The sequence below is a fragment of the Physeter macrocephalus genome, chromosome 19 (assembly GCF_002837175.3).
Source record: "Physeter macrocephalus isolate SW-GA chromosome 19, ASM283717v5, whole genome shotgun sequence".
In the NCBI taxonomy this organism is placed as follows: Eukaryota; Metazoa; Chordata; class Mammalia; order Artiodactyla; family Physeteridae; genus Physeter; species Physeter macrocephalus.
Window position 1 is genome coordinate 5,139,607 of NC_041232.1, and position 15,690 is coordinate 5,155,296.

Sequence of the window (15,690 nt, forward strand, 5' to 3'; positions counted from 1 at the left end):
ATGGCCTGAGCCTCTGTTCTGCTCACCTACCCCCATTCCCCAGCTGCCCAGGTAATGGCCAGGGGAGCCCTGGCCTCACAGTCGTGCTTTGCAGGTGGACAGTGAAGGCCACTGAGAAGAGAGGCTGCTGGCCCTGCCCGGCTGCCCCTCATCTAAGCACACACCGAGACCAGGCCGGTGGGCAGTGAGGCTGGGGGCCTTTATTGGCTGATACACATCTACCTCCTGGTGTCTGTCACAAGCCGTTGTGGGAGCAGGGGGCCCCCTCCCTCTCCCTGCCCCCTCTGCCTGGGACATGAGAAGGACTGAGGGTTCAGGGGTCAGAACTGAGACAAGGAGCCCTGAATGTCCAGTCAGATCAGGTAGCTTGACCTCAGGGCCAGGAACCCAGCACCAGAAAACAAGGAGACGAGGGGTACAGGTGGGCCCCCCAGGTTTGGCTGGGGACTGGGGAGGTGAGACTGCCTGCCCTCATCACCCCTGGGTGTGCTGAGGGCCGGGCAGAGCCCCAGCTTCCAACTCACTCAGTTGCTTGGGGCCTGGATGGCCGGGCAGTTGATGAGAAGACAGAAGCTCCAAACTTGCCGCCCCTCCCCACAGGCCTGCATCACCCCATTTCACAGAGGGAAACTGAGGCCCAGGGCCCTGAGCAAGGCCTCACCTCTTGCCTGGACCACACCTCCCTCTCAGGCTCCAGTCCTGGCCCAGCCTCATAGGAGGCAGATGTGCACGGGCTGCCAGGACCAAGACATGCCCACCCCAAAGGCCTAGGTGGCAGAAGGGACCCTGAGGATATTAATAAATATGGATGGCAGACCTTGGAGGCAGCTGGCCAAGTCCAGGCTGGGAAGGGAAGCCTGGCCTGGCCCACCCCAAGGGGCCACCACCACACTCAGTCTCTCTCGTTTCGGCTCCTGGGGGCCACGATCCGGTAGCTGGTGGCGTGTCCTCCCCTCTTGCCCCGCAGGAGGCTGGGGGTGCCCATGCCGGCAGGGTCTGCCCCTGACCCCTCTGGTTCTGCGGGAGGGAAGGAAAGAGGCCGGGTTAGTGACGTCTGTGTGAGGTGCCCACCTTCCCTTGGCCCTCTGGGGGGTGGGGGGGTGGGGCTCTCTGCCCAAGTCTGAGAGGCAAAGGTATGGGAAAGAAGGGGGTCTGCAAAGCTGGTTAGTGCCCCTCCCTCCAGGAGTTATTAGCCCCTAACCCAACTAGAACACTCAGGGCCTCTATTTGATTTTCTCTGTCAAGTGGGGATCAATGAACCCACCATGTTTCTGAAATGCTTAGCATGTAGTAGATGCTCCATAAACAGTATAGCTCTTTTTTTCGTTAACATATCTTGGAGTGGAGGTGTGCCCTGAATCATTCCCATTTCAGAGCTGGGTAAACTAAGGCCAGGCATCAGCCTCACTCTTCCTCTCTCTTCAGGTTGGGCCACCTGTAGTGGGGAAGGGTTTAGGAAGTCCAGGCTCTGCCACTGACCTACTGTGTGGCTTTGGACCTCTGTCAGGGCCTCAGTTGTCTCATCTCTAAAACCAGGGGGACAGTTCCAGGTACAGAGGCCCTGGCCAACTCCAGTAATTACTGAAGTCAGTTCCGATTTGGCTATGGTGAGATATGCCCCAACCTGCAAATAAGCTGGCCCCCAAGAGTAAAACCGGATAATTGGCATTCTTCCCACCTGGAAAACTACTCAAGCTTCAAAATGCAGATCAGGACCTACCTCTTCCAGGAAGCCTTATGTAACTATCACCTCAGTCCCTCTCAAAGTTAAATGAGGGGTTAGGCAGCTCGGAAGGATGGGTTGTTTTTCCCGGGGGAGGGCCCCAGGATGGAGGACTTGGCTGAGCCTTCGAAACCCTGTTCACAGGAGAGACACTTTGACTCTGGGGAGCACCAGCTTCCCACTGAAGGCAATGCCAGGGAGGGAGCTATACCCTCATACTCATAACTGTCTAGCGCTCTGACCCTGTGTCCCATGCACCTCTGGGCTGAGATTTGGGGCCCTTGGGGCAGACAGATATCTGCAATCACAGTCAAGGAACGTTTCATGCCCTAAAACAGGGAGCATAGGAGGAGGGTAGCTCAAAGCTCAGGTTACAACATCAGCTCAGGCCAAGTCCTGGCCCCACCATGTTCCAGTTATGTGGCCTTGGGCAAGTCCCAGAACCTTTAAGCCTCATCTGGAATGTGGGGATGACACTCCTGTTGTCACACCCTTGCAGAATGTTCAATGTGACCAAGAGTGGAAAGTGGTTTTCACAGTAAACGTTGGATTATTATGGTCACTAGGTTGGTGTGTTTTCAACCCAGGGCTCCTTCAGGTCTGGTCACTGTGAATCAGTCATGAGATGCTGTTCTGACATGATCAAATTCAGGGCCTTGGTTTCCCCCGGGCCCCACTCAGTGCCTAGCAAAGCAGAGGGGTCAGGGAATCTTTGCCGATGGAGCCCAAAGAGCTGGCGCTTTAGAGGCCTGACCTAGGGCGGACCCCTGGCCTCACCACTACTATCTCTATGTCCCGGGGGAGTCACACGAGCCCTCTGAACCTGTTTCTTCATCTGTGAAGCGGGCACAGTATCACCCACCTAGAAAGCTTGTTGCAAGGACTGGAGATGATGGATGTAAATTTCCCGGCCCAGGTGGACTGGATGTGTGACAGCTGTTACTATTATCATCGTTATCGTTATTGATTATAATCTAAACATGAGCCCCACCTGGGTCTTTTGTTAGCACCTGCTGTGTATGATGGGCCAATGGGGAAGGCTCCATCTCCTCTACTCTCCTCCTCCTGGCCACACTGCCAGGTGCCTGGCACTTCCTCCCTGGGCTGCTGGAGACAGAGCCAGCTGAGGGGGGCAGAGCACAGATCCAAGGCCACAGTGTGTCCCTTCTGGCGCCCCTCCCAATCCTCCTGAGAGGGGAGTCGGGGGACACCTGACAAGGAGCTGAGCACCTGGGATTTGGTCCTTGGTCCTTCCTCTGGGAGAGGGGAGGAGGTCTGGGAGATGGTCTGAGTTTTCAGAAGTTGGGGAAGCCCTGTGGCATGGCGAGAGCAGCTTTGGAAGCAGAACCCACACACCTTCCCACATCTAGGCCTTTGTCCCCACGGGGCCTGCCCTCCCACCTCTTCCTCCTGGCACACTCGTAGGGACCTTCCATGACTAGCGCAAGGGTCCCATATTCCAGGAAGGCTTCTCCTCACACACATCCTTTGGTGCTCCTGTACCCCATGGCCCTCATCTCTATAGATGCTGAGGATTGCCCACCACCCGATGGGCAGCTCCCCAAGGCGGGTACCCTGAGATCTGCCTCAGACCCAGCCTGCAGTAGGTGTGCCCTACAGTTTTGCCAAATGAAGGAGGCTTGGCTCTAACCTTGGCTCTCCTTCCTGCTGGGGGCCTCAATTTCCCCATCTGTAAAATAGATGGGAGGTTGGACATGATGTCTGAGGCTGTGCGCACTGATGCGCTAGGACTGGGCTGAGAGATGGGGCAGCTGGGAGAAGGGCTGGGGCCTCTTCATGGGTAGGTGAGGAACGGGGTGGCTGATCCTCGACTCTCTCCAGGGCCAGCCACAGGCTCCAGTTTAACGTGGAGAGACCTCCTTAGGCCCACTGTGACAGCCAGGTGGTGTCTAACCTCCTTCCGTGCCTCCCTGACCTACCGTCGAGGACCTTCTCAAACGGGGCCCTGCCAGATCTTCTAGCCTCTGTTCTCACCCTCAGCAACCTCACGGAACTGTCCCTCTAGGTTCTCTCTGGTCTCCTGGCTTTTGTCCATGCTGTTCCTCTGCCTGTTCACTTGCCCCTGATCCTTGCCTTTTAGGTCTCCACTTAGACGCTTCCTCCTCCAGGAAGCCCTCCTGAGATGCCCTGTCACCCCCCAGCCTGCATCAGGAGCACTTGTGGGCTTTGATGGCCACCTGTATTCACTGTGGTATTCCTCACCCTAGGTTTAACGCCCAGTTCCAGGGCTTCCCCCCAGCACCCCAAGCTCCATGAGAGCAGGACCCTGTCTGTCTTATCTGTTGGAGCCTGTGCCAGCGAGGTACCTGGCACAGAGCAGGTACTCATTCACTCAAGAACTAGTTACCAGAACCTCCTCTGTGCCAGACACCGTCTGCTGGCCGGATGGAAGGGCCGAAGAGTGGCTGTCTGCTAGTCTGGATCCAGTATTGGGAGGCGCCTTCTGTGTCCCCAGGCCCTTCCCAGGCCCTTCCTCGCAGGGGCTGCCCCTGCCTGCCCACCCTGCCGTTACCTGGCCAGATGATGGCTTCCAGCAGGGTGACCCGTCTGGCCAGGAGCTCCAGCTGAGCCTGCTGCTGCAGGAAGCTCTGTAAGCTAGGAGCCTGATGGGAGATCGAGAAGAGCAGACGGTGCGTGTCCGGCCTCCGGGGGCTGGGCTGGGCACCGAGGGTGGGGGGTGGGGCCAGTTCCCGCCAGCTTCCGGGCAGGAGCCTGGGCGTGAGTCTCTGTTGGGACCTTGGCTGCTCCTTCTAAGTGGGGACGGGGCTCGCTTGTCTCCTCAAGTGACCAGATAGGTGGAAAATTGGTGGGTGAATGCCTGGGGGAGGGTCTCTCAGACCACTAAAGGGGGACCCTGGGGCCAGGATGGCCTGCCCAGTGAGAGCCTCTGGGGTCAGAACTGGTGGGTGGTACATTACCCAGAGTCCCCTGGGACCTGAGCCTGGCTCTGTCACCCACAGTCCCCTGCACTTCTGGAGTCTAGCCCCATGACCTGTTGTCCTGTGAGCCTGCAGACTGGCTCTGTTCCCCACAATTTCTCTTGAGCTGAGGCCTGACTGGGGTCTGGATTAATTACCCATAATCCTCCTGGGGGCCTGGGCTCTGACATTATTTCCCACAACCCCCTGCACTGTTGCAGTCTGGCTCTGTTACCCACAATCCCCTGCAGCTCTGGAGTTTGGCTCCATTGCCCATGATTCCTTTCAGACTCGAAATCTGTCACCTCTGGTTCCCCTGCAGGCCTGGAAACCACATTACCCACAATGTCTGGAGCCCCAGGTCTTACCACAGGGGTGGGGGCCTGGGTTTCTAGGGCCACCCCCTTCACCTGTGGACAAGGGACCAGTCATTGAGAGATGGGTGGTCTTGACCTTTCAGGTCCCCACCTGGAGAAGGGCAGGTACCTTATCCAGCCTCTTGACTGGACCCAGGCAGCTCCACCCTGGAGGGCCTGGGGAAGCCTAGCAGGTGGGGGCTGGGCTGTCTGTCCGTCTGTCTGTCTCTACTCACCATAGAGCCCAATCATTGTTTCCAAGATTAAAACCCTCTCAGCTAAAATCTTCAAAGCCTCGCGTAGTTGGTGCAACCCCTCCCCCTGTGGAGGAAAGAGACAGATGCAGCCGTGAAGGGGGCTGGGGAGGGGGCCCTGCAAAGCTTGTTGGAGGCCCATGCCCCACCCTGGACATGCACCTGCAGCTCCACACCACCTGCCACAGCCCAGGGCCCACGGACAGCCGGGACAAGACCAGGAGAGGATGGGAGGGGGACAAGGCACGCAGAAGCAACCTCCTCAGTAGAATCCCACCCAGCTGGCTGCTCTTTCCTCACACCCCTGCAAATCCTACTGCACTGGGGGCGGAGGGAGGCCAGTCTGCAGGGGCAGAACTGCTGTCCCAGAGCGGGCCACAGAACCTGCCCAGAGGTTGCCGCAGAGCCCCGGCCCCTCCTCCATCTCTGTTGCCTGAGACCAGTTGGTCTCACATCATCTGCATGATTCCTGCCACATCCCTGGGCCACTTGTACCCTTCTTTACTTAATAGTCTTTAAACTGACTCAATTTTGCCTTAAATACTGTATTTGTATCACCCTAATTAACTCCATTGGTGGGATCAGGCTACTTACCGATATCCTTCCCACGCATGTCCAAATGAACATGTAAGAGTAAAATCAGAAAATGTTTGTGTGGCATCGCCGTTGGGAAGCCAGGCTTAAAATGCCGGCAAAGCTGAAGTTCAGGCCCAGGTGCCCCCGCCCCAGCCCTTTTGAACCCATCCCTCCCTGGGGTCTGACTACTCCAGGTCCCTATGCTGCACATCCCAGAGCCCAGCCCTCAGCCCCGCCCTCTCTTCTCAGCTGAGTCTCCAGCACCCAGGCCTGGGGATGCGGCAGCGGCCCTCAGACCCCTCCCCTAGGCCTCCCTGCTCTGGGGTCTCCTGTCTCAAGTGGTGCCGGTGCTGGCCAGGAACCGCCAGCTGGCCCTCACCTTCACTTCTTCCCAGTGTCTGTCTGTCTGTCCTTTCCTCCCCCAGCATAGGGTCCACGGTCTTGCCAAAACTCCATACTCCCTCACTCCTTCCTCTTTCCGAGTCCAGACTAAAGCTATTTCCGGAATGTAGATATCTTAATTCTGACAGAGCACGGGGACAGCAATAGAACTATTCCAGCCCTGACACATCTGGGAGTCTCTCAGAGTGCTTTACTTAGAACAGATTAAATGAAGGGATGAGGTATAATATGCATCTTTTTACTATGCATACAATTACTACCTTCAAGGAAGCTGTTCCCACAAAAACATCTAACAATCAAGAGTCCTCCCAACATGTCTGTTCTGAGCGAGCCCACTGTGGCCATGCTGAGACTGTCCCCTATGATCTGGCTGTCCTGTCCACATCACATGGATGGGGCCACTGACTGGCCATTGGGCCTGGGGGTCACCGGGTCACACTAAAGTAATCTCTCTTCAAGTATTACACCCATCTAAATATGGATGACCTTCAAAAATTACATTAAGCCACTGCCAGCATCAACAATGGGACAAGCTGATGTCATGAGCCTCCTAATGAGATGCAATAAGAGGGTACCACATCCCCAGTTAGTGCACCTGCCAAGGGTATTTAACCTGCATCTCATCACGGGGGAACAGTCAGACAAATCTAGACAGTGGGACAGTCACAAAATGACAAAGTCAAGAGAAAGAAGAAAAGGGCAGGGGGCCTAGTTTAGATTAAAAGAACCTAGAGACGTGATAACCAAATGCAACACATGAATCTTGATTGATCTTGTTTTCTTTTAAACCAGCTACAAAAGGCATTTTGGGAACAACGGGTAAAATTTATATATAAGCTGTATATTAAGTGGCATCATTTCACTGAATTAATGTCAGCTTTCTCAGGTGTGACAGTGTTACTGTGGCTCTTTGGGAGAATGTCCATATTCTTTCAAGACACATGCTGATGTGTGAGGGGAGATGTGGATGAGGTCTGCAACTTACTTTCAAATGGATTAGAAAAAGAAGATCTATAGATGTATAAAGAGCGAAAGAACAAAGGCAGCAAAATACTAATAATTGGTCAGTCTAGAAGAAGGGTACAAGGACAGTCATTGTACCAAATTTTCTATATATTTGAAAATTTTCAAAGTAAAAACATGGGGGAAAATGCCAAAAAAATATTCTGGGTGGGTGGCCTGCTGTTTGCACCAATGACGTCCCAGTGCCCTCCAATTCTGGCCTGAGTGTCCAGGGCCTGCTGGACACCCCCACTCAGCTGTCATGTAGACATTCCCCGTTCTCCATGGAGAAAACTCAACAGGCCAGCTTCTCCTGGCTCTCTTCTCTCTTTTACTATTGTAAACGTCTCCCTTAACGTCTCGCTCCCCCCTCCACAGCCAGACAAGCACCCAAGTGTCTCTCAGCTCCATTGACATCTGTCCCTCTTCACTGTCCCCCTTCCAGTTCCGGCCCCCATAGCCTCTTGCCAGGGTGACCAGGACAGCCTCCTGTCTAGTCTCTCTTTCTGCTCCCTTCTCCCATCCTTTCTCCACGTGGCAATCAGAGGGATCTTTTGCAAACAAAAATCTGACCATGTCACTTCCCTACTTATAAATATTTCAGTGACTCCCCACTGCCCATAGAACAAAGTTCAAATTCCTCAGCATGGCCTCTTAAGTCCTAAAAGCCTCTATGACCTCTGTCTCACTCCTTGCCTGTCACACTCTGTCACTCCAAGTATTTGCAGCTCCTCAAACACCCTGGGCCCACTCTTGCCCCAGGGCCTTTGCATGTGATGTTTCCTATCCTCTGCATGAACACCCTTTGCCAGGCTTCAGCGTGGGTCTCCTTATCCAAGAAGATGCTAAAATCACCCCTCCACAATCATAGCTGAGCTCCCCCTGTCCTGTCACTGCTGGTTACTGGTCTGTTTCCTCCCACCCCACTGTGACCACCCTGAGGATGGAGACTGTGTCCAAATCACATCTATGTCCACAGTGCCCAGCCTGGGGCCTGGCACCCACCAAGGAGGCGCTTGGGGCAAGTTAGATGGCTCCCCCAGTCCTGGGAGCTGAAAAGCCTGGGCTTCAGTTCAAGCTCTGCCAACAATTCACTCTGTGGAGTTGGGCCTCAGTTTTTCCTGTCTGAATAAGGGGTATGAGCTTTGGTCTAGATGGGCCAGCTGAGCGCCGTCACTCCCAGGCAGTGCCTGCAGTGCATCCTCATGACCACTGGGTGTCAATGCTGAGCCACAGCCAGGTCAGTGGCTCCAAAAGCTTCACTAAGTGGGGGTTCGTAGGTGGAGTGTGTATAGGAGCCCTCAGGCCTCTTCCCCACACAGACCTCATCCCCACCTGCCCCCAACAGAGCTTGTCCCCCAGCCCCCAAAGCCTCATGCAGTCCCCAGCCCAGCGGGTCCCCGCCCAGGCAGGCGGCAAGCAGGGGCAGAATTGCAGGTGGGTGAGGGGAAAGCAGGTGGATGGGCAGGGGCCTTGCTACCTCTTGGGGGGGCCCCTCCTACAGGTGGTCCTGAGGTTGAAGTCTGTTCTGGGAGAGTTCAGGCATCTGTTCTCCTGTTGGGACCCCCATATAGGGATGGGGCTGCCCAGCCTAATTCAGCCTTCATCCCACCTCTCTCACCTCCTCTGGGCTGGGTGAAAAATGTGTTTCCAAATGAAAGGTCTCTGGGAGAGGCCAGTGAAGTGGCCTAGAGGAGGCAGAGGGCTGGGATCACATGGGTCTAGCTGACCCCCAGCCCAGCTCATGCCCAAGCAGGCAGTATGCTTAAGAGGCTCTGGAGCCACTAGGGGGTAGAGGGTGGGTAAGGGAGTGGGGTGGCAGTGAGGGGCTGGGAGAGGCTAGCCAGAGAGGTAGCAGGACCCCAGAAATCATGGAAAGACATGGGGGAGGGCTCGTGCAGGGTGGGGGGCTACCACGGCTGTATCCATCACTGACCCCACAATCAGGAGCAGAGAGGGCAGGGCAAGCGCTGGGTGCTTCCCATGTCTTCATTAACTAATGCCTGCCAGGAAGTAGGGTGTCCCAGCCAGACTGAACCAGGGAGCGGGATGGAGGAGGGAGGGAGGCACAATACCAGCCTCCAAAAGAACTCCCCAGTTGCCTCTCCTGTCTGCCCCCATCCCATCCAGTTTTCCAAATGTCTCCTATGTCAGTGATGGTTTCCAGGTCCCTGCACCGTGGGGCTTTTAGTCCTCCCCCCATGTCTCCTGGGTGGGTGATTTCTAGGCCCTGAAATTCATTCACTGCAAGTCTCTCTTGTGATTGTGAAGATTCTAGGATCCTACATGTGGTTTCTATGTCCCCTTTCCTATTTATTCTATGTCTGCTGTGTATGTGACAGTTTCTAGGCCTCCCTTCCCAGTCTTCATGGGCTTCCTTTGTGTATAGCAGTTTCTAGATCCCCCATCTCATTTTCCATGGTTCTCTAGTGCATATGGCAGTTTCTAGGCCTCTCCTCCCACTCCTCATGGGTCTCCTTTGTATGTGATGGTGTCTGGGACCTCATGTTAATTATAGGTCTTTTGGGTACAATGGATCTAGGTCCCCTGACCTCATTTACCATGTACAATGTGTCCATGGTGGTTTCCAGGTCTCCCTTCCTGTGATTCACGGATTCCTATGTGTATGATGGTGTCTAGTGCCCTGTCCCTTTTACCAAAGTGCTTCTGTGTACCTCAGCGTTTCTACACCTCCCTTCCTCTGCTCCATGGCTCTCCTAAGGCCTCCTGTCCCGTTCTTCTGTGTGGATATTGTTTTCATGCTTCCCTTTCTTTTGCAGACAGGGGAGCAGAAGCCAAAGCCCTTGCTGGGAGGGGGCTATGGAGGCAGGGGATGCAGTCTGGACTGGGTCAGCCCAAACTGCCCAGGAGGAACTGGCAGGGTGACCCTGGCCTGGAAAGGCCGCAGAAGGAAGGCAGAGATAGGGATAAAGACAGAGACAGAGAATGTAGGGTCTGCTGATAAGGCTGGCCCTGCCCACTGGGGAGGGACAGGGTAGGGGAGGACACTGGGGCTGAGAACTGGCAAGGCTCCCCACTTGGAGACCAGGTTGCAACGGGGATCTGGATGGGGTGCCCCCACCCCCAAATAATCTCCTGAGTATCCAGGGCAGGGGGGCAGCAGGAGGTCAGTGCTGGCTAGAGCTTACCCAGTGGCTCTTCTCACCAGGGTCTCCTTTGGGGCCAGGTTCTCCCTGCAAGGAGAGAGAGGTAGGAACAGTGAGAGAGGCAAGGAGAGAGAGAGGAAGAGAGGCTGAGCAAGGATGAGACAGAGAGTAGCTCGTTTGGGCGAGATAAAAATGCAAAAAAACAACTGTTTGAAGGCAATGGAAAGTGATAAAGAGCAGCCAGTAACTGAAGGATATCTGACCTTAGAAAGAAGGGAACGCACTGGGTAACATCAGTATATTTATGGCTTTTCCTCTGAGGGCTCATCCCAACCCCCTCTGCCTGGCAAACAGCTCAAGCAGGAAGCTTTAGTCTTATTGGCCTGAGGAGTCAGAGGTCGGGGTCAAGACTGCCAAAGAAGGAGGAACTTGAGAGGAAATGCTGGAAAGCAGGGAGCCACAGTAGGGGAGCAAAATCTGTATAAATACTCCACTCTAATCCTTGGATGGTCCGTAAACTGCCCATCCTAAAGTCACAAAGCTGAATTGGAGCCACACCGTAGAGCAAAACTCAACACTCTTCAGAGGAAGACTGTCTTCACTATATTGCCTATATTGTCCAGGATGCAATACAAAATTATTAGACATGTGAAGAAATGGAAAAATGTGACCCATATGCAAGAGGAAAATCAGTCAGTAGAAACAGATCCATAGCCAACCCAGGTACTGGAATTACCAGACATGGAGATTAAAATATCTGTGACAACTATGTTAAAGGATATAGAGGAGGGATTTCCCTGGTTGTCCAGTGGTAAAGAATCCACCTTCCAGTGCAGGGGATGTGGGGCAACTAAGCCTGCACGCCACAACTACTGAGCTCGCACGCCTCAACTAGAGAGCCTGCGTGCTGCAAACTACAGAGCCCATGTGCCCCGGAGGCGGCATGCCACAACTAGAGAAGAGAAAACCCACACACCACAACTAGAGAAGAGAAAACCTGCACGCCACAACTAGAGAAGATAACACCCACACGCCACAACTAGAGAGAATCGCGCGCGCCGCAGTGAAAAGCCTGCATGCCGCAATAAAAGATCCTGTGTGCCTCAGTGAAGATCCCGCCTGCCACAACTAAGACCCAGCGCAGCCAAAACTAAAAAATTTAAAAAAAGAAAGAATCTAGTGGAATTGATACAATGGGTGATGTGATGGGGAATTTCAGGAGGGATGTGAAAATTATGAAAAAAGAATCAAATGGAAATCCTGGAAATGAAAATGATAATACTTGAAATAAAAAATTCATTAGCTGTGATTAAATGAAGATGTTCCATAACAGAAGAAAGAATCAATTAACTTGACAACAGGTCAATGCAATAGTTCTAAGTGAAGCACAGAGAGAAGAAAGATTTTTTTAAAAATTAACAGAGCCTCAGACTTCCCTGGTGGCGCAGTGGTTAAGAATCCGCCTGCCAATGCAGGGGACATGGGTTCGAGCCCTGGTCGGGGAAGATCCCACATGCTGCAGAGCAACTAAGCCCGTGCGCCACAACTACTGAGCCCACGCTCTAGAGCCTACGAGCCACAACTACTGAGCCTGCGTGCCACAACTACTGAAGCCCACACACCTAGAGCCCGTCCTCTGCAACAAGAGAAGCCATGGCAATGAGAAGCCCGCGCACCACAACAAATAGTAGCTCCCGCTCGCCGCATCTACAGAAAAGCCTGTGCGGAGCAACAGACCCAATGCAGCCAAAAATTAAATAAAATAAATTAATTTTTTAACAAAAGTGGAAGTAGCTATATTAATTTCAAACAGAGCACACTTCAGAGCAAGGAAAGTTATCACGGATATAGAGGGGTCAGCAATCCATGAAGGCATAACAATCCTTAATGTGTATGCACTTTACAACAGAACATCAAAATATGTGAGGCTAAAACCGATAGAACTGCAAAGAGAAATAGATGAATCCACCAATGCCATTAATCAACCAGATAAAATTGACATCTATAGACCACTTCATCCAACAGGAGGAGATTACACATTCTTCTCAAGCTCACATGGAACATTCACCAAGATAGACCACATTCTGGCCCATAAAATATAACTCAACAAATTAAAAAGAATAAAAATCATACAATGTATGCTCTTAGACCACAATGGAATTAAACTAGAAATCCCTAACAAAAAGATAACTAGAGCGAATTCCCTGGCAGTCCAGTGGTTAGGACTCCAAGCTTCCATTGCAGGGGACATGGGTTCGATCCTGGGTCGGGGAATTAAGATCCCACAAGCCGCGAGGCACAGCCCACCTCACAAAAAAAGATAACTGGAAACTCCCCCAATACTTGGAGGTTAAACAAAAGACTTCTAAATAACACGTGGGCCAAAGAACAAATCTCAAGAGAAATTTTAAAATACTTTGAACTACATGAAAATAAAAATGCAACTTAGCAAAATTTGTGGGAGATAGTGAAAGCAGTGCTTAGAGGGAAACTTAGTATAAATCTACACTAGTCAAGACAGTGTGGTATTGGCGAAAGAATAGTCAAATAGATTAATGGAACAGAATAAAGAGCCCAGAAATAGACCCACATAAGTATAGTTGACTGATCTTTGACAAAGGAGCAAAGGCAATACAATGGAGCAAAGGTAGTCTTTTCCACAAATGATGCTGGAACAACTGGACATCTAAATGCAAAAACATGAATCTAGACACAGACCTCATACTCTTCACAAAAATTAACTCAAAATATATCACAGACCTAAATGTAAAATGCAAAACTATAAAATTTGTAGAAGATAACATAGCAGAAAACCTTGATGACCTTGGGTTTGATGATGACTTTTTAGATACAATGCCAGAAGCACAATCCATGAAAGAAATCATTGATAAGCTGGACTTCACTAAAAATTACAAACTTCTGCTCTGCAAAAGTGAATGTCAAGAGAATTAGAAGACAAGTTATAGACTTGGAGACAATATTTGCAAAAGATACATCTGATAAAGGTGTACAAAGATGTATCTCTGTATATGCAAAATACACAAAGAACTCTTAAAATTCAACAAGAAGAAAACAAACAACCCAATTTTAAAAGCTTTTGCACAGGAAAGGAAACCATCAACAAAATGAAAAGGCAACCTATGAAATCGGAGAAGATATTTGCAAGCCACATGTCCAATAAGGAGTTAATATCCAAAATATATAAGGAACTTATACAACTCAATAGCAAAACCCCCAAATAAGCCAATTAAAAAATGGGCTAAGGACCTGAATAGACATTTTTGCAAAGAGGACATACAAATGGCCAATAGGTGTGTGAAAAGATGCTCAACATCACTAGTCATCAGGAATATGCAAATCAAAACCACAACTTGAGCTATCACTTCATACCTGTTAGGATGTCTGTTATCAAAAAGATGAGAGATAACAAATGCTAGTGAGAATGTGGAAAAAGGGGAACACTTGTATACTGCTGGTGGAAATGTAAACTGGTACAGCCATTATGGAAAACAGTATGGAGATTCCTCAAGAAATTAAAAATAGAACTACTGTATGATCCAGCAATCCCACTTCTGGTTATCGATCCAAAGGAAAGGAAATCACTGTCTTGAAGAGGTATGTTCATCGCAGCATTATTCATGATAGCCAAGATATGGAAAGAACCTGTGTCCATTGATTGATGAACAGATAAATACTATGTGGGTTATACACACACACACACACACACACACAGGAATATTATTCAGCCTTAAAAAAGAAGGAAATCCTGCCATTTGTGACCACATGGATGAATCTGGAGGGCATTATGCTAAGTGAAATAAGCCAGACAGAGAAAGACAACTACCGTGTGGTATCACTTATATGTGGAATGTGAAAAAAAAAAAAAAGGAAAGTTGAACTCAGAGAAACAGTAGAACGGTGGTTGCCAGGGACTGGGTTGTGGGGAGGGAAGGAATGGAGAAAGGTTGGTAAAAGGGTACAAACTTTCAGCTATAAGATGACTAAGTTCTTTTTTTTTTTTCTTTTGGCTGAATCATGCAGCTTGAGGGATCTTAGTTCCCCGACCAGGGACTGAACCCATGGCAGTGAAAGTGCCAAGTCCTAACCACTAGACTGCCAGGGAACACCCAGATGACTAAGTTCTAATCTAAGGATCTAAGATATAGTATGGTGACCACAGTTTCTTACAAAAAAGTTTATAAAACTAAACATACTCTTACCATATGATCCGCAATTGCACTCATTGGTATTTAACCAAATTAATTGAAAAGTTATGTCCACACAAAGACCTACACTTGGATGTTTATAGCAGCTTTATTCACTATTGCCAAAACTTGGAAGCAACCAAGATGTCCTTCAGTAGGTGAATGGATAAATGAACTGTGGTACATACAATGGAATATTATTCAAACCAAAAAAAAAAAAAAAAAAAAAAGGGCTATCAAGCCATGAAGAGACACGCTGGAACCTTAAATGTGTATTACTAAGTGAAAAAAGCCAATCTGAAAAGGCTACATACTGTATTATTCCAGCTATATGATATTCTGGAGAAAGCAAAAATGTGGAGACAGTTAAAAGATCAGGGGTTAGAAGGGAGAGAGGGATGAATAAGCAGAGCACAGAGGGTTTTTAGGGCAGTGAAATCTTCTAATGGTGTATACATGTCATTATACATCTATTAATACGCGTAGAATGCACAACACCAAGAATGAATCCTAATGTAAACTATGGACTTTGGGGGATAATGACATGACAATGTGGGTTCATCAATTGTATCAAATGCACCACTGTGATGTGAGATGTTGATGGTGGGGTAGGCTATCCACGTGTGGGGACAGGGAGTATATGAGAATTCTCTGTACTTTCTACTCAATTTTGCTGTGAACTCAAAAAATAAAAAAGAATTTTATTCATTAAACAAAACAACCAACGAAAAACACAACCCAGAAACCTTACAGATCCGGGAATCTCAGCCAACCCAAAGCAGGATAAACACAAAGAAAATCACAGCCAACCACATCATGATCAATCTGATGAAAACCAAGGGTAAAGAGAAAGTCTTAAATGCCAAAGGAAAAAAAGACATATTATGTACCGGGGAAAAACAGTAAGAATGACAGTCAGTTTCTCATGAGAAATTGTAATTGTCTACGTAAGCCAGAGGACCACAGAACAACATTTTTAAAGTAATAAAGGGGGATAAAACTGCCAACCTATCATTTTATATCCAGTGAAAATATCTTTTTTTTTTTTTTTTTTTTTTTTTTTTTTGTGGTATGCGGGCCTCCCTCTGTTGTGGCCTCTCCCGTTGCGGAGCACAGGCTCCGGACG

The 15,690-nt window shown here is 50.2% G+C and overlaps 1 protein-coding gene across 7 annotated transcripts in view; it reads right to left on the minus strand.

Annotated features, from left to right (window-relative positions):
- Window positions 1-182: 182 nt before the first annotated feature.
- Window positions 183-15,690, minus strand: part of LOC102986899 (kremen protein 1) — a 158,584-nt gene continuing 143,076 nt past the window's right edge. For 5 of the 7 annotated variants that reach the window (XM_055080387.1, XM_055080386.1, XM_055080389.1 and 2 more), the window contains 3 exons: window positions 10,402-10,446; window positions 5,255-5,339; window positions 183-1,017 (listed from right to left, as the gene is read on the minus strand). In XM_055080387.1, the coding sequence (XP_054936362.1) occupies window positions 893-1,017; window positions 5,255-5,339; window positions 10,402-10,446 (255 nt within the window). In that variant the 3' untranslated portion in view covers window positions 183-892. Of the gene's footprint in view, window positions 1,018-4,256; window positions 4,348-5,254; window positions 5,340-10,401; window positions 10,447-15,690 lie in introns of all 7 variants that reach the window. The other 2 variants (XR_008615923.1, XM_055080391.1) reach the window with 2 other exon arrangements.